The following is a 19,154-nucleotide window of genomic DNA, read 5'->3' on the forward strand; positions in this document are numbered from 1 at the left end:
TGTTTTAAAAACATTGATTTTCGGGACTTCTGTGGTGGCGCAGCAGCTAAGAATCCGCCTGCCAATGCAGGGGACATGGGTTTGATCCCTGGTCCGGGAAGATCCCACATGCCGTGGAGCAACTAAGCCCATGTGCCACAGCTACTGAGCTTGCGCTCTAGAGCCCACACGCCGCAACTATGAGCCCACACACCGCAACTACTGAAGCGCGCGTGCTCTAGGGCCAGCGTGCCCAACTACTGAGCCCATGTGCTGTAACTACTGAGGCCTGTGCACCTAGAGCCCATTCTCTGCAACAAGAGAAGCCACCGCAATAAGAAGCCCGTGATCAGCAACACAGCCAAAAAAAAGAAAAAAAAAGATTTTTAATAGTATTAGGGTGAAGAAACCTTAAAAGCCATATAATTAGTCAGAATCCCTACAAAAGAGAAAATAATGATATGGTGAAAACACTGGACTGAATACTAAAAACAAAAAACCCAAACAAACCATGAATCCAGACTCTACCATTTACTAACAGTGCTGTCTTAGGCAAACTGTTTAATCTCTCTGGTATTTAGTTACTTCATCTAGAGCTTGAAAGACAAGCTGCAAAAGAAAAGTAATTATATAAACACACCTAATTTACACTGTAAACTCACAGAGTAAGCATTTTTTAAAAAGCAACTTCACTGAAGTATAATTTACATAAAATGTGATATATATATTTTAACTGTATAGTTTGATGAGTTTGGACAAATGATAAACTTAGGTAACTACTGCCCCAATCAACATATAGAGCATTTTCATCAGTCCTCTGCCTGCATCCTTGACCTCAAGCAACCAGCAATCTACTTCTGGCAGTATAGAGTAGATCTGCCTTTCCTAAAATTTCACAAAAATGGATACATCAAGTTATATTCTGTTTTGTATCTGGCTTCTTGTGTTCAGGGTAATGGTTCTGAGGCCACTGTGTGTAGCAGTAGTTTACTCCATTCTATTGCTGCATAGTATGGCATCACAGGCATATTGTTTCATCTGTGGATGGACATACGGATTGCTTCTAGTTTTTTTTAACTAGAAATAAGACAGCTATGGTCATTCATGCCTAAGTCTTTGTGTAAATGTATGTTTTCATTCCTCTTAGATGAATACCTAAGAGTGGAACTGCCAAGTCATATAGTAACTATGTGTTTCACTTTATAAGAAATTGCCAAACTGTTTTCCAAAGTGATTACAAGGTTTTACAGCTCCACCAGCAATATATGAGGGTGTCACCTGCTCTGCATCCTCCCCAATATTTGGTGTCATCAGCCTTTTAAATTCTGGATGTGTAACAAAATTTCAATGTGATTTTACTTTCCATTTTCCTGCTGACTAAAGATACTGAACATCTTTTCATGTGCTTATTGGACATTTGTATACCTTATTTTATGAAGTGAACGTTCAAATCATTTTGTTGGACTTTTTGTCTATTATTGACTTGTAAGGGCTTTTAAATACACACCCCCCCATACAAGTTCTTTGTCAGATGTATTAATATTTCTCCTGTGATATCCTTTCTTTGCCTTAGAGATGTTTTTCAAAGTCCGACTGATCGATTTCTTTTTTCTTTCTAATTCTTGCATTTTTTGTCTTATCTAAGACATTTTTGTTGGCCCAAGTTCATAAAGACTTTCTTCTACATTTTCTGCTAGATGTCTTAGTTTTAGCTTCTATGTGCATAGAAATGCTACAAAGAGCATTCAGTGGTTAAAAGGTGGAGATGACAGTGATGGTTATGGTATGTGCACTATCACTGTAGAGTGATCAGGGAAGGCCTGTGCATTGTTAGTATCTGAGCAAAGAACTTGATCACAGCAAGAACCTTAGAAAGAGTCTTCTGGTTAGAAGCAAGAGCAAATAAAATGTCTTGAGGGTAAAATTAAAACAAGAGCAATAAAGCTTGTGTGGCAAGAACAGAGAGGGAGAAAAGTAGATGAAATCAGAAAAGGAGACAGAAACTTTAAAGACCATGAAAAGAACCTGAGCAAGGAATAACTGACCTAGTGTATGTATGTATGTGTGTGTGTGTATATGTATGTAAAGCATATACATGTAATATAAGATATATAAATATATATATATTTAAAGTTATATCTGCTATAGGAGAATTTGGGATGGAGGCAGTGGGTGAGCAGGCAGCATGACAGGAAAACAAGACGACCTGTTAAGTCCAAATGAAATATATCTGGTGGCAGCAGCAAGTACTCAGTATAGGAATATATTCTAAAGGTAGAGGTGACAATTTGCTGATAGATTAGGTTGGATGTAAGGTAAAAGAGAAGAAAGATTTAAGAGAGACTTCCATGTTTTAACCTCAGCAATGTCATTATCTAAGATAGGGAAGACAGGAAGACAGTAGCCGAACTGCCTAAGTGTGGGTGAGGGTTTTTATGGTTTGCACTAGTAACTCTCAGATATCTACCAGAGATCCAAGTGGAAATGCTGAGCCGATTGCTGAATACAAGACTTTCGAAGTCAGGATAGAGCTTTAAGGGCTCGAGATACTTACTGAGTGCCATCAGATGATCCCCCAGGGAAAGAATATAGTTAGAAAAAGAAATGAGAACACAGCCCTGAGCCCTCCAACACCCAAGGGCTTAAGTACAGGAGGTCCAGAAGGAATATAAATTTAAGAAAGAGAACAAAACAGTATGATGTCTCAAAAGCAAGTTTTTAAAAAGTTTTAAGAAGGATGGAGGGATGAAGAGATTAACTATGTCAACTGCTGCTGAGACTAAGTAAATGAATACAAGAGAACTGTATTTGGCAAGACGGAACAGTCATTACTAACCCTGATAATAACAGTTTCAAAGGTATAGTGGGGAGATGAAAGCGTAACTGGAGAGGGTTAATGAGAGAGAAAGTGAAGCCAGTAAGTGTAAACAGCTCACTAGAACAATTTGGCCATGACGGGGAACAGAGATATAGGTAGGAAACTGTGGGGAAATGGAGTGTAGTGGGAGTTAGAGAAGGGTTGGTGTTTAAAACTTTTTTGTAAAGATGAGAGAGAATATTACTGGTAACCGATAAAAGATGGGATCCAGAGAACAAGTAGAAGGGTCATCCTCAGGAGCAAGGGCAACAGGAAAAGAGTCAGACCAGGAAGGGCGCTCAAATGGGAAGAAGAGCTGCTTCTTACTTTCTTGGAAAAATCAGGAGCATGCTCATCAGCGGAGGAGGAAGAGGGAAAGGCTAAAGAGGAAGACGTGCAGGAGCTACAATGTGAAGTCAACAACTGTTTCATAAACATTATAAATAAGAAACACACAGAGGACGTTTCCATTAAAACAAATAGGGCGACTAATACATACAGACCATTAACAAGCATTTAGTTAAAATTTACCTGCTGTGCAAGCAACTTTGGAGGTGGTGGCAAGTGTGAAGATGGTCCACGTTCCTATTATAAAGAAAAGGATTTTTACAAAGTAAGATAAAAAATATCTACTTGAAATATTTCTGACTGCAATGTTTTTCAGTGAGACCAAAAGACTGCAAAAAGTAAAACATCTTTATCCTTTTCTCTTTTTAAATAAAAGTACATCAGTCTCTACAAAATAACTTTATGTTCTATACAATCACTCAGCCATTTTAATTAAGGTTACAATCTCCAATTAACTTTGTTAAGAGTAGAATCTTAGTGTACAAATTCTAGAATTCTAGCCCAGGTAATCTGGCTGTGAAGAAGTATGCCTCTAATTTCAAATTTTTATTTACATAAGCCCAATTGTTTTTCTAATGGCAAACGAAACCTTTCAAATTTATATAAGGAAAAGAAACATCTAAAACATTGGAACCAGATACATATAGACTATTCACTTGTTATTATTCATATCAGTGCCACACACACGTATGCAAATCAAAACATCAAGATATGGTCTATATTTTTCTGTTCTTTTATCATTCCCCATTATGCCAGTAAGTTAAAAGTCACACAAAACACAGATTTTATTTAAAAATTACTTTAAAAATCCTTCTTTTCCAGAATTCACAAATTTATTTTCCAATGGCTAACCAATGCCTTAAGAATAAAATTCAAAACTCTTGTACAGCATACAAAACTTAACAACTACTAGTTCTTACATAGCTCTCTTACTCCTCTCCCATGTCAAACTGCTGGGGACTTCTTGATTAGGCCATGCTTTCCTATACTTCTCTACCTGAACATGTTCCCACTGCTTGGAATCACCCTCTTCCCTTTGTTTACTGGCTAATTCCTGCTTCAAGTATCAAGTCTTTTGTGAAATGTTTTACATAGAATTTTCTAAGAACTATGTGCACCCTATCACGGCACTGTTAGCTACTTACTTTTACCTCCCTGAAGGCACCGATTCCTCCATCTGTTTTGTATGAATTCAACAAATACATGCTGAGTATACTATGAATTACTTAAGTAGGCTCTCTGGAAGATAGCCCTGTTAAATTCTCACTTTGCAGTGCAGTTCTTGCTACATCTTAGAGGTAGGATCAAGTGTATCTGTTGCCCACATACTTCCCCCTTTTTAACAACATTCTTCAAAATGGCTCAGACTACATAGATTTCTCTACTCCCTAGTGTGACTTCCCTACTCAGATAACATACAATTTCACACATGAATACTAACTAGGATTTACGAAGCATTCAGTAAACTATAAAGCACTTCAGTTATGTTAGTTTGGAAAAACAATTTATCCCTCCACTCTGACATGCCCAAGCTGCTATAAGAAGGAAGAGTGAAACTTTAGTTTCTACTTGATAATTTTAGCTACTGTATTGATAATTCCTGTTAGTATGCAATAAAATTATGGTTTAGGTCTAGAGCTATTTAAGAAAAAATAGGTAGTTCCCATTTCCTAAGTCTTTTTCCAACTAACTCTATGATTATGAGATTAATTCATCCTTGTCACTTGTCTGCAGTGACAAGAATCTCCATGAGTCCAACAAACCTGATTAAGTGGAGGTCCTTTCCCATAGGGACCTTTTGCTACTGATGGATGGGCAGGTATCTGAGAAGATGACTTAGTGTTGAAAACTTCATCTGCTTCTTTTCGGTTTTCAGTGTTTTCAGAGGCTTTTGAACCTTGATCCTCACTGAAGAATCAAAATCCAGGTGAAATAAAAAATAGAGTGGACAGAATGTAACATAAGTAAATGCATTTTCTCAACGTAAAAAAGACATTATTTCCATACAATTTCAGGGGGAAAATGTATCAAGGAATGAGATGGTGTTGTAACCTAGCAGTGCTAATTTATTCATTCAAGAAATATATGCTATATATCTATAATGTGATGGGGCCTGGGCTTGGCCAGATTATCACAAGATACAAGATGCGATATAGTACTTATCAAATATGGACACTCACACTTGACACATAATATGATTCCATCATTTTCTATTACCCCCAACCAAAACTCTCATCTGAACACAACTGAGTAATATTCCAGATAATTAATTAATGTATTCTAATTTGTTCTGATTTAATGAAAAAGAGAAATCAAACTACAGTATTTTAGTAGGCATCTCACAACTGATCATGAAACAGCAGTGTATTACAACACTATGGCTGAAAAATTATACCAATATGTGCGTGCAAACTCCTGTTTATCTTAAGAGCCCAATTTTTATGTCACATAACCCATATATTCCTGACTCTGATGCCCCTATATTCCAGAAAAAAAGAGAAAAAGCTCCTATTTTCCAAGACCTTATTGCTCCTTGCTAAGTTTAAAAAAAATCAAAGACTTGAAGCAGCTGTTGTAACCCAAGTAATTTTTCTCCGATTTTATAAATGTGGATCAGGTCAAGTAAGTAACAAGTTTTAAATGGTCCCGAATACTGTTTCTCAAAATATCTCCAATTAGATGACAAGCATCTAAATAGCTTCTTTTTAAAAATAGGTATTTTCTTTAGAAACATCAAACTCTTAATTCCTTGATTATCTGTACTTTTAAAATTTGGCTCATTAATCGCCTTCCCACTCAGTAAAAATCCTTGGAGTAGAATGTAGAAATTCTATAAGTGGGGAACAAATACCTATTAATGAAACCTCTCTGCATAAATGGCTCATGTTACATCAACAAATTCATACTATTATTAGTAAGAGATATCACAACTTACCTGCTGTTTTCTTTAGGACTACTACTTCCCTGCTCATCATCATCACTGAAATTCAGCTGTTCTGTATAATCTACTTCCATCTGAGCACCTATTAAATTAAGGAGAACTCAGATTGACTGTTTCAAAGCATCTAAAAACTAAAAGTGCTTAATTAATCTTGCCTCTTACCTGCCCAACCTTCATCAGCTTCAGCATCTAGGTTATCAAATTTATCAAGCTCCTTCAGTTCTGACGCACTAAGGATGGAGGGGCGTTCAGGCTCAGAGGCCCATGAAGGAGGTGGGCCTCTTCCTCGAAGGCCTCTAACCAGTGACAGGTTATGAAAGAAAAGGATACTAAATTAGGAAAATATTAGAAGATTGGAATTTAGTTCATTTCAATTCAACATTAGTTTTCTATACCGTGATATACAAAATATTTTGCACCTGACGTGTATGAAGAGATTATAAAATTAACACAGAAATTTAAGACAATACATAATCATATTTCTTATGCAGATATTTAATAGCAAAGTTTTCAAACATTTAAAATAAAACAAATATATGTTAAAAGATGATATGGCTAAGACTAATACTAATCTCAAAATACACTAAGCAAAAAAAAAGAGAATGGGGGTTATCAACATCATGGAAGGAAGAAGGAGTAAACAAGTGCCATCCATTTTTGGGGCCACAATTTTCAGTTTTCAGAATTTTATGTCAACTGATTTAAAGTTTTAGAAGAATAAAGTATTTTTGTTCTGTCTTACAAAAGTTAGCCGATTACTTGTTAATGGCAAATGTACCTTGAGGACAGAATAATAAATCCCCATAATCCACTCAACCTCCAGAAAATCTTAACAAGTATACATATACCCTGCAAACTTTAATCATTTAATAGTCTTACTTGTTTGTTTCAGTTAAAGAAGGTGGAAACCTCATGGGACCATGTAGAGGAGGATAGGCCATCCTTGGATACTGCTGAAACATCTGTATAAAAGAAACAAAAATTGATAAAATCTAGCTACCCAGTTATTTAAAAAAAAAAGATCACCCTGACTAAGCCTGAAATTATAATTTATAGAAACGATTAAAATAAACAGTACTGTCAATAACTAATTTTATCTACTGGTATAGATGATCATTCACCCTCAATAACAAGCCATTTATAAATCTACTGCCTCCACCAAGTCATTACAAATAGAGGTAATAACTAGGACACATCTTATTAAGAACTTCTGTTATCCCATTAACAAAGTTACATAAAAATGACTGTGTACTGAAATGAAAAAGTAAAAACGACAACATGCATGCACCCCAGAAAACTTCAGTTTCTTAACCAAGTTCAAATATCAATACTAGAAATGATATAATGTGAGACCTCATCTTAATACAAGAGTAGATTAACTGAAAGCAGATTTGCTGATAAAGAGGAACTCAGTTCAGATAAAAGGATAGTCCATAACCCAACAGAGTTGAAGGAGGAAGTGGGTAGGGAGCTAATTGAGAGATTTTCTATGGGTAGGGCATAGGTGGATTCTGAGTCATTACACAGATAGTAATTATATACAGAGGCCCAAAGATGATGCTCTCCACGGGAACTTGGCTTTGAGAATCTGTCTTTAGGAGAATTCTAAGATAGATTATGAAGACAAATAATAACACCAAGGGATTCATCCTATGATTTGGAAGGGAAGAAATGTCAAGGAGTGCTTGATTATTTACTATTTGCTTATATCCAGGTTAAATTATGTTTAAAAAAAAATGAAATTGTATTATCTTAAATACATAATTTATATCCTGAAATAGTTTAGCTTTTCTTTAAAAAAAACTGATGAGGGAATTGCTTTATACTAGAAGAAAGGCTATGTTTATATGATTGTGCTGTGTAAAGAAGAAATTTCTAAGTAGGGTTGAAGCAAAAGTTAATTAAGATAAGCAACAGCTGAAACTCAACAGGAGAAGCTTTTTGTTTGGGGAATACTCGAGAATTTTTGGTTGGATCACACTTTACACTGAAATTAGCAAATACACTATTGGAGGCAAATGTTCATCGGTTAAGTTGCATTAGATCCTTCTGCTGATTATTTAGGCATAGATATTAATTTCGTGTGGTATTAATAAATGTTTGAAATTTAGGAATTTGCCACAAAAACTGCAGAAACAGGGGACTTCCCTGGTGGTGCACTGGTTAAGAATCCGCCTGCCAAGCAGGGGACACGGGTTTGATTCCTAGTCCTGGAAGATCCCACATGCCACGGAGCAACTAAGCCCGTGCACCACAACTACTGAGCCTGCACTCTAGAGCCTGCGAGCCACAACTACTGAAGCCTGCGTGTCCTAGAGCCCGTACACCGCAACTACTGAGCCTGCACACCGCAACTACTGAAGCCCATGCGCTCTAGGGCCCGCGTGCCGTAACTACTGAAGCCCGCGTGCCTAGAGCCTGTGCTCCGCAACGAGAAGCCACCGCAATGAGAAGCCCACGCGCTGCAACGAAGAGTAGCCCCTGCTCGCGCAACTAGAGAAAGCCCGCACGCAGCAATGAAGACCCAACACAGCCAGAAAAATAAAGTAAAAAAAAAAAAAAAATTGCAGAAACAACTATAAGTTCTCAACACATAATAATGGTGTTTTAAATGTTTTTGTTTAGTGAAACATTTTATTTGAATAAATTCATTGATGAAATTGGGAACAAAGCTCACTTGGTCTCCCCTCTTACCTTCCCCCTTATCCCATTCCACCCCCACGCCTGGAAATTCAGGCAGGGGTCCTTGAAAGCACAATTTGAAAAATCTTAGGAGACAAGTATTTGGATGCAAATCATTATTCAAGGTCAGGTTAGCATATAAGACTGTTTTATCATACACCCCAACTTTTAAAGAAAATATTTAACAAGTAATTGTATTTAATAATTTATTTCCCTCTACCTTAGAATGGTTAAGTAATAATGATACAAAGAAAAAATAGAAAATATGGTTGGACCTTGACTACTTAGGAGTTAAGTCATAAGAAAAATAAATGTATGAACTAGATTGTTCTTTCCTTTGAGATTAATGGTTTTCTCAAAAAATGTAAATTTATTTACTTGAGCACATGTAACTTGCCACATAATTTCACAGTAGACTGAGAGCAAATGAATGAATGAGGGCACCAAATCTAACTACTAATTTATAGGAAATATGGGGGTCAAAAGTATATATATGTGTGTGCGTGTATATATATATATTTGTTTGTTTTTTAAATTTCCCCTGCCCAAGAAGCAACCACTATTAAGTTTCGTTTATTTTCTTTTTTCTTTCTTTTTTTTTTTTGCCCACACCGTGTGGCATGCAGGATCTTAGTTCCCTGACCAGGGATCGAACCCATGCCTGTATTGCGAGTGTGGAGTCTTAACCACTGGACCGCCAGGGAAGTCCCCTCAGAAGTATATATTAAATGAAACTACAAAGATGGAATCTGCAAAATACAGACTATGAGAAACTCTACAGGAAAACAAATAAATTGTAATAGATATGCTCCAAAGAAAACAAGAGATAAAGGAAAAGAGGTACCCATAGATAACAAGATTACTAAGAAAAATATAAACCATCTCAAGAATAGATGTTATCTGGATCCTAATTATGAGATAATCAGGGAAACTAGAATATTGACTTGGTATTTTAAAAAGTATTTTCAGGGACTTCCCTGGTGGCGCAGTGGTTAAGAATCCACCTGCCAATGCAGGGGACACAGGTTTGATCCCTGGTCCAAGAAGATCCCACATGCCGCGGAGCATTTAAGCCTGTGTGCCACAATTACTGAGCCTGCGCTCTAGAGCCTGCAAGCCACAACTACTGAGTTCACATGCCACAACTACTGAGCTCACATGCCGCAACTACTGAAGCCCGCACGCCTAGAGCTCGTGCTCTGCAATAAGAGAAGCCACTGCAATGAGAAGCCCATGCACCTCAACAAAGAGTAGCTCCCGCTCACCACAACTAGAGAAAGCCCGCACGCAGCAATAAAGACCCCACGCAGCCAAAAAAAAAAAAATAAAATAAATAAAAAAGAATTTCTTTTTAGGTGTGGTAATGGCACTGTGGAATTTTCCCCTAGTCTTTATCTTTTAAAATATAACCTAAAATATATATGGATGAGATGATGTATCTAGGATTTTAGTAACGCCAGGTGGTGAGAAATAGGTGAAAAAGATGGACCACAGATCGATAACCGTTGAAGATGTATGGTAGTTATGGGAGGAAGAAAGTTCACGCTTTCTTTTATCATTTCTTTTTTGAATGTTAAAAATATTCCATTATAAAAAGTTTTTTAAAAAAATTCAAGGTATACTAATAAAAACTTTATAACTGAAGCAGGTATTAACCTTTTCTTGTGCCATGAACAACCCCTCTGGCAGTCTGATAAATCTTATGGACCTCTTCTCACAGAATGTTTTTAAATGCATAATTAAAAACACAGTATTACTAAGGAAACAATTATACTAAAATTCTGTTACCACAATATTTAAAAAACAAACTTGTGATACAGTAATGTATGTGCTTCATTAAATAACACTAATAACTATTTTCAAGTAATGCTGAGTATAAACAATATTTGCAATACCTAAAAACAATGTAATGTGATATGAAAATACCTATGATCCCTAAGGATAAAACATGGGTACTGCTGATACTTTCTGAGATTTGATTCCTAAATTCATAATCAAAGAAAATTTTAATTTTTAGTTAGATGTTAATGAAAATAAAGACCTCAACTTTTTCCCATTCCAATTCTTTCCTTGGAATCCAGATCAAAAACCTCTTATTTAACCACTTGCTGACTCAACAATACTCACGTAAGAAGGCATCATAGCTCTGTATTGGGAAGCAAGGGCAGGCTGTTGTCCATTCAGTTTAGCCTGTGGAGGACCACAAGCTATCCTCTTTTCCACCACTTTGAGGATATCATTTTGTTCTGATGATGTTCCAGCTGTGCTTTCATCCTGGCCAGACTTTTCATCTTGGTCAGATGTTAAAGGTGAACTAGCAGATTTACCGCCATCTCTCCAACAAGCAACATCTGGTATGAAGAGAGAGAGAAAATAAGAAAAAAATCTGAAAATGGAACAGAGTGAAACCAAACTAGGCACATTTCAAGAGAAGTTAAGCAAGTAAGCATAGTGAAGGAATAGTGAAAGTCTAACCTAGGCTGTACTAGAAATTTAGACTTTGAAGGTGTTTAGGTAGTCAAGAGCAGTGGCTTCCAAAGCAGAGACGTTGTACCTCAGAGCAGCGGTCCCCAACCTTTTTGCCACCAGGGACCGGTTTCATGGAAGACAATTTTTCCACGAACGGGGGGGGGTGGTAATGGTTCGGGTGGTAATGCGAGTGATGGGGAGCGGCAGATGAAGCTTCCTCGCTCGCCAGCCACTTACCTCCTGCTGTGCGGCCTGGTTCCTAACAGGCTGTGGACTGGTACCGATCTGTGGCCCAAGGGTTGGGGACCCCTGCCTCAGAGGGTACCACCAAAAGCAAATACTGGGGTCAGGGAAGAAAATATTAGAACTTCCCTATTAAGCTTCACCAATTTTTGATACAGAGCTTAAAATCACTGTTATACCTGAGGTGTCCTGAAGAAGGGGGGAGGGAGTTCCATAACCCAGAAGGATTGACAGTGATGCACGCTCTCATTCGTTTTCAGTCTACTATTGCTAGTTACACGTGCCCAAGTGAGCAGATTTAGTGACTGCATTACCTGATTCAACTACACTTAACCAAATAAAAGAGATAAATGGTGTTACAAGGAAACCCTGTTTGGATTGAATGGTCTCTACCTCCTGCTATTCACACCCTGTGTAGTCCCCTCTCAGCAGTGTACCAGGACTGGTCTGTGTAACCTGTAGAATAAGGCAGAAGTGTTGGCTGTCTTCTCTGAGAACAGGCTATGAAAGCCTAGGGGTTCCATCTTGGGTGAGAGATGTCTGTCTGTCCCTCCTTATTTTTTCTGAGGAAATCCGTTGTGAGCCGCCCACATACAAATGAGCCACCATAAGAGAGCTTAAAACAGCAGCCCTAGTCAAGTCAGCATCAGATGACAGTTTCACTGCAATTCTGTTGACAGAGAACCAACAAAACCTGAGCTAGAACCCCCAGCTAAGTGGCTCCCAGATTGCTGACCCTCAGATACTGTGTGAAATGGTAAGCCCAGTTCAGTTTGTCTTTTTAAGCTGCCAAATTTGTTACACAGCAACAGGTAACTGGTGAAAAGAAACTAAACAAGAGAACAGTGGAGCTGACACATCTATTCCTAATACAAACTCATCAACCGCATTACAGTAATTAAAAATAAAAATTAAAAAAGGTGATTTACCCAGACCTGGCAAGAAATGAGCCAAAGAGATAGAAAATGTATTAGGTTATCAAAAATATGGATTTGTAACCATTACTGTAAATAGGAACTTCCCTGTACATGGTACAGGTTTCTTTGAGATATTTGGTAACAACACTATGAATCCAATATAATTAATAAGATGTTTTAAAATCTCTCAAAGATTATATATTTCTATTTTTAGTTTCTGCTTTATAATGTACATAATACGAGTATCTCTTACTATCCAAATTGATTGGTTCCTTGGTTTGAGTTCAGAATATTAATAGAAAGCAAATGAATGGATATAAATTATAAACAAATATATATACTTGCATATTGGGGAGGTGTGCTAAAAAATTTTACTATTGTAAAAATGACCAAATATTGATGTGCAAACAAGTCACCTAGGCATCTTGTTAAAATGCTGACTTTTTTTTTTTTAATTTTATTTATTTATTTATTTATTTTTGGCTGTGTTGGGTCTTCGTTTCTGTGCGAGGGCTTTCTCTAGTTGCGGCGAGCGGGGGCCACGCTTCATCGCGGTGCGCGGGCCTCTCACTGTCGCGGCCTCTCTTGTTGCAGAGCACAGGCTCCAGACGCGCATGCTCAGTAGTTGTGGCTCACGGGCCCAGTTGCTCCGCAGCATGTGGGATCCTCCCAGACCAAGGCTCGAACCCGTGTCCCCTGCATTGGCAGGCAGATTCTCAACCACTACGCCACCAGGGAAGCCCTAAAATGCTGACTTTTGATTTAGTAAGTTGGGTGTGAGGCCCAAAACATATACTTCCAACAAGTTCTCAAGTTAAACTGATGCTGTTCATGTAAAAACCATACTTGAGTGACAAGCAACTACAGTTACTATCTGCCTTTTCAAACTAGGTGAGTCATCATACATACAGCAATAGCAGACAGGAGGTTATATCACAAGATAAAACACAAATATAATCTCATTCTGTATTTTTATTAAATAGAAAGTATTCTTACTTGGTGGGCGTAAACTGGGTCCAGGTCCATAGCTGTCATCAGTTGATTCTTTTTCTTTTTTTTCTTGATCCCCAGCTGCCTGCAGGCTGGGAAATTCTTGCTGAAAATGACTATTCACCTGGATTCCTATGGATGTTTTTTTAAAAAAATTACATGTAACTTTTATACTGAAGATAATTAAAAAACCCTCCCAGGATAGAGCTCTCTGTCTTTTTTTGATAATTTATTCCGCATTTCAATGGTGACTGTTCATATCCATAAAACTTTTAAATTTATCTAGAATTAGAACCCCTTGGAAAGTTAATGAACAACCATGAGGAAATAAAAATCTAAGAAAGGAATCTGCCAGACATTGTTCCAGTGACTCATTAAAGATAATGAGGCAAGTAAGGAGAATTTCACTTCTGTTTCTCTTTTATTACGACTCCTTTCATTTTCAATATAAGTAAAATTCCTTTACTAATAAATAGCTCTAAGAATCAGTTCAAATAATATTGCTAAAATAGAATTTATGAATCAACACTACAAGTATCACGGTGAGACTAAAATGCTTCATTTTAATTTATTGCGGAGATACTGATTGCACCTCACTATTCACTCATTCACCTATCTACCTACCTGCCCGCCTATTTATTTTTATACTTCCATATATTTAAAAGAGCTGATTTTATTAGCTTGAGGGCCCAGATGGGTTTTTCCATACAATGGTTTATAGACATGTTTTGCAAGTGGGAAAATTAAGTTTTGTTGGGGATTCCAATCATTCCTAGCAGGGAGGGAAGTATTACAGCTACTGTGCTTTATGGCTACTCTCTAGGTCTTCTCTACCACGGAAATCGAGAACAGCATGTTTGAAACAGAAGAGGTTTAGGGGCACAGATGGAAAATAATATGGTTTCTAGCAATCAACATAACGTCTGGATACTTTTATGTCTCAGAGCTGAAGGCATAAGATTTTGTCTGGTCATGTAGGGTAAAGACAGAGTAATGTGGGGCACAAGGTACCTTAAAGACTCCTTCTTTAATCCCTATTATTGGCTCATACATGGCTCTTAACACTGAAACTTAACTAGCCCAAGAGAATTTTTACAAGACCCTTTTTTTCAGGGCCTGATAATATTTTTTGACAGTGTTCTCTACCCCTGCCAAAACACCACAATTCGCCCCTTACCTCCTGCATGGCTGTTCAGTAACTATCAAGCCTAACCAGTTTCCCCAGCTAATGTCCACTTACCATCTCCTTGCCCACCTTGCTTGTTACTGGCCCATGATTTGGGAGCAGGTGCTACTTCTGGGGGAGCTGCAACCCCAGGTTTTGGTTGTGCTGGTGGAACTTCTGGTGCTCTTAAAAAAAATATGAATCCATTATTTCAGATATTATATGTTTAAATAAAATAAATATTGCATTTAAGCTAAATTTGTATACAAATTATTTTGGCTACACATTTACTCAGATGCACCCCACCATGTTTTCCCTCTCCAACATTCCTTTAAATGAAGTACAGCTATTTTTGTCCTCTTTCATTTCTACCCATGAATAACCCAAGGAGATGACAGCTTTGTTTTTAATTTTGGAAAGAAAAGAGGGGAGGAAGGGAGAAAGGGAGGAAGGGAGGAAGGGAGGGAGGGAGGGAGGGAGGGAGGAGGGGAGGAAGGAAGGAAGGAAGGAAAGAAGAGAAAGAAAGAAAGAAAAAAAAGAAGCACTCATTATTGAACATAGCTACCAAAAATTTGTTTTGAAGAAGTGAACATTTATAATTAGAAATAACATTATAGTCATACATACAGCCTGGATTGGTGGGATTAACCAGGGGCTAAGGCTAAGCAAGCTCTCCATTTGGCAGTCAACAGTTTCACCACTGTACATATTACTGTTAATCAAAAGAGGTAACAGCAACTTGCCTGATGCATCCCCATGAGTAAAAGGTGTTTTAAAAGGGTCTACAGTTTTATTCAATTCTTGTAATGAGTTAAGGCTTAAAAATGAAAAAGGCAGTTAACAGGCTTAAGAAATGCAATATATTTCTGGTATACTTAGACCTAAAACTGACTTGCTACTATAAAATAATTCTATAACAACTAAGAAGTAGAGAACAATAAGTCTTTAGTAAACTTCACCCAAGCAGTTGTATTTATTATATAAAGCTCCCCAAACCAGAATAAAGAAATTTAGTAACAGATATAGGCAAAAAGCATTAAGTACTCACGTTCTTGTCTTATTTTTAAAAACTACCACTACTTAGCTTAGTCATTTAATAAACCAAGAGCCCTGAATAATCCGTGACACAGAATGCTAAATATTTATTGAATGAATGATGATTAAGCAGGATATTACTAATTCCACGCCAGCTTTCTTGTGAATTCTTTATTCATTCAAATAATATTACTTGAGCACCTATGATGTGCATCAGGTATAGTTTCAATGAATCAGGCAGACAGAAACTCTTAGCTTCATGAAAAGTAGTTAACAGAATCAACTCTTAAATCATTTTAGAAAGAGAATGCCTGATTTGGTGAGGATGGGATAGGAGGGAGTCCGGCAGTGTATGATACAAGGAAAACTGTGATTAGCAATTCTGTCAACTGTTCTACCCTGACACATAAAAATACTGCCACTAAACCCACGCATAGGAAAAATTACACAAAAGTTGACTATATAAAACACTTTAAAGGGCATAGCACAACACCTAGAACGTAAGGAACTCAAACATAAGTTCCCACAAAGAAAGGGGAATGATTTCATTCTTTAATAGACTTTGACTCACTTTTCTTCTTCGTGTTGCTCTTGTTTTGATGCCCATCCTGTGCCATCTTTAGGTACGATGTTCACATTAGGATCGTTGCCTTTGTTTTCCGCTTTGAGACTTGGGAGGTTAGCAGGTGGAGGCATACGCCGTGAAATACCAACTTTTCCAAGACTCTGTAATCCATGTCGAGCTGCAACTAAAGATCAATAACATCAACTTTCTTAGTAACTATTTTATTCTTAAAACAAAATAAAAAGACAACAGGAATTAATGGGATCTTGAATTATTATTTTCTATTTTAAAATGAAAAAATTAAAACTAAGCCACACACCTGCAACATACCCAATGTAGAAATTATACTAAAATTAACTATCAAGCCACTGAACAGATGCTTTAAAAATTCTAACAACTGGGACTTCCCTGGCAGTCCAGTGGTTAAGACTCCACGCTTCCGGGCTTCCCTGGTAGCGTAGTGGTTAAGAATCCGCCTGCTGATGCACGGGACACGGGTTCAAGCCCTGGTCCAGGAAGATCCCACATGCCGCGGAGCAACTAAGCCCGTGAGCCACAACTACTGAGCCCGCGCACCAGAACTACTGAAGCCCGCGCACCTAGAGCCCATGCTCTGCAACAAGAGAAGCCACCGCAATGAGAAGCCTGGGCACCACAATGAAGAGTAGCCCCCGCTTGCCACAACTAGAGAAAGCCTGCGTGCAGCAACAAAGACCCAAGGCAGCCAAAAATAAATAAATAAATAAATAAATAAATAAATAAATAAAGAGTATACAGAAAATAAATAAAATAGAACATACATTAAAAAAAAAAAATTCTAACAACTGAACCAACCCTATAAACTACGAAAAAGAAAACACTGACAATGCTGTTTTCTAATTTTTCCAGGGAATCCATTTTAAACTCAAAACTTCGTACGTTAACGAATAAACATGATATGAAACAGACTCACAGACATAGAGGACAGATTTGTGGTTGCCAAGGGGGAGGGGAGTGGGGGGGTGGAGTGAGGGGGGGTGAACTGGGAGTTTGGGGTTAGCAGATGCAAACTATTAAATACATAATGGATAAAAAACAAGGTCCTACTGTATTCAATATCCTGTGATAAACCATAATGGAAAATAATATGAAAAAAGATTGTATGTATATGTATAACTGAATCACTTTGCTCTACAGCAGAAATTAACACAACACTGTAAATCAACTATACTTGAAAATAAATTTTAGAAAAGAAGACATATGCTACCTTTATGTACATAATGAGCACTGTTAATGCACCATACAGTATCATGTGTACATGGTCCAGTTTTCACTCTTCACTGTAAACACTGGGTTCAAGGTATTAAAAAACAAAACTAAGAACCACAGGACTCTCTCTAGTCCATAACTAAAAGTGGTAGAATAAATCCACTAATACATAGCTTTATGCCTATTAAGCTCATTGACCAAGTCTCCCTTTTGGAACCACATAGTTTTATTTATTTTCTGATAACAGGAAAAAAAAACATATTTTAAAACATTTATAAATTTTCAACTTTAAAAAATTCATATCCCTTCAAAGATGTGTACGTATATAAAAAGCCCAATGTAAACAGGCCTGCATTAACATATGTTTGCCCTAGATCCTAATAGCAATAGCTCTAGCGTGTCATTTATAGTAATAAAACAAAACCATGAAAACTATAAAAAATAGAAATGCCATTTGATTTTACTCACCTGTGGTTTTCTGAGTTTCTAATGATTTACCCTTGTAAGTATTAAATAAACTGAGTGTCGCATACTTTTTCCCATCCTTTGCTTTTGTGTTCTGGCCTGACTTCTCCGACATTTCAGTGGAAACTCATCGAGTCCAGAACGTCCTGCCACACCCCTTAAAACCAGTCTTTAAGATGCACATAAGAAAGAAAAACAAGGAGGAAAACTTTAGAATTAGTTTACTAAAAGCTGTTAGTAAATTCAAATGTTCACAGAAATTCTGAAAAATAAAAACATGAGAAATTAAATCAATCTTCAATAACTCACATCAACAATAATTTCAAGAGCCTGTTTAATACTGTAAAATTCCAACAACCAAAATGTGACAAAATTAATCAAAATAAACTTCCATGTGCTTGGTGAGTATATTTTTTATGATTTGTAACCATTTAACTACACTATAGAGAATAAGGGTTTTAATCCATACTGAGATGAACAGTTCAAATACAGTGAATCTATGGATAATGTCTTTCTATTTAATAAACAAATATCATTCAACTTCATAGGACTGAGATGACTGGCAGGATCAGCTTACACATATGGAATCCAAACGTGACAGAAGAACAACATAGTTTCCCTATAAACTGCATGCCTGTGTTTTCAGGCAGTATGTGTCTAACAAAGATCTATTAGTTTAACAGTTTAGAATAGAAAGAACATTCTATTTTCTCTGCATTCTGCAAAGAGTAGAATACGTCTTTATAAACCCAAGGTACATAAAAACAATATTCTATTTCATGGCTATGGAGTAAGTGTTCAAGAAATGGTGTACACTTGTCAAAACAAGTCTCTGTGTATATGAGAAGTTATTAGAAGTACATAGTATTTTAATGAACATTCATATACAAAGAGAATGTTCATCTTTGGAACTAATGTATCCCAATTAAAAACTAGTTTATTAATAAACAGGGCAAAAGACACAAATTAGCTCTCATACTATTTCCCTTCAATTTAATGAGGTGTACATTATCAACCTTAGGAGTTGGATTTTTTGTTTGTTTTGTTTATTTTGTCTTCAGGGTGGAAGTAGGACAGGAGGCGGTGAATTCTACCAATAAACCATCAACAACTAAAAGCATGGGAGCTAAAGATAACACAGAATAGTACATAATGCAAAAAGCATTCAAAGTTAAGGAATGCCTGTGTAGACCCTACCATCATAAAAATCATTTTATGTACTAGTTTTACATTTGTCAATTGCAGAATAA

The 19,154-nt window shown here is 37.0% G+C and overlaps 1 protein-coding gene across 13 annotated transcripts in view; it reads right to left on the reverse strand.

Annotated features, from left to right (window-relative positions):
• Positions 1-19,154, reverse strand: part of PRRC2C (proline rich coiled-coil 2C) — a 99,703-nt gene that overhangs the window by 51,460 nt on the left and 29,089 nt on the right. For 9 of the 13 annotated variants that reach the window (XM_082436895.1, XM_082436896.1, XM_082436901.1 and 6 more), the window contains exons 2-11: positions 17,908-18,073; positions 16,198-16,375; positions 14,667-14,776; positions 13,433-13,558; positions 10,935-11,158; positions 7,005-7,087; positions 6,288-6,421; positions 6,120-6,207; positions 4,948-5,092; positions 3,368-3,421 (exon numbers count right to left, since the gene is read on the reverse strand). In XM_082436895.1, the coding sequence (XP_082293021.1) occupies positions 3,368-3,421; positions 4,948-5,092; positions 6,120-6,207; positions 6,288-6,421; positions 7,005-7,087; positions 10,935-11,158; positions 13,433-13,558; positions 14,667-14,776; positions 16,198-16,375; positions 17,908-18,019 (1,254 nt within the window). In that variant the 5' untranslated portion in view covers positions 18,020-18,073. The remainder of the gene's footprint in view (positions 1-3,367; positions 3,422-4,947; positions 5,093-6,119; positions 6,208-6,287; positions 6,422-7,004; positions 7,088-10,934; positions 11,159-13,432; positions 13,559-14,666; positions 14,777-16,197; positions 16,376-17,907; positions 18,074-19,154) is intronic. The other 4 variants (XM_082436900.1, XM_082436897.1, XM_082436892.1 and 1 more) reach the window with 2 other exon arrangements.

The sequence above is a fragment of the Balaenoptera physalus genome (genome assembly GCF_965194825.1).
Source record: "Balaenoptera physalus genome assembly, chromosome: 1".
NCBI classification, from domain to species: Eukaryota; Metazoa; Chordata; class Mammalia; order Artiodactyla; family Balaenopteridae; genus Balaenoptera; species Balaenoptera physalus.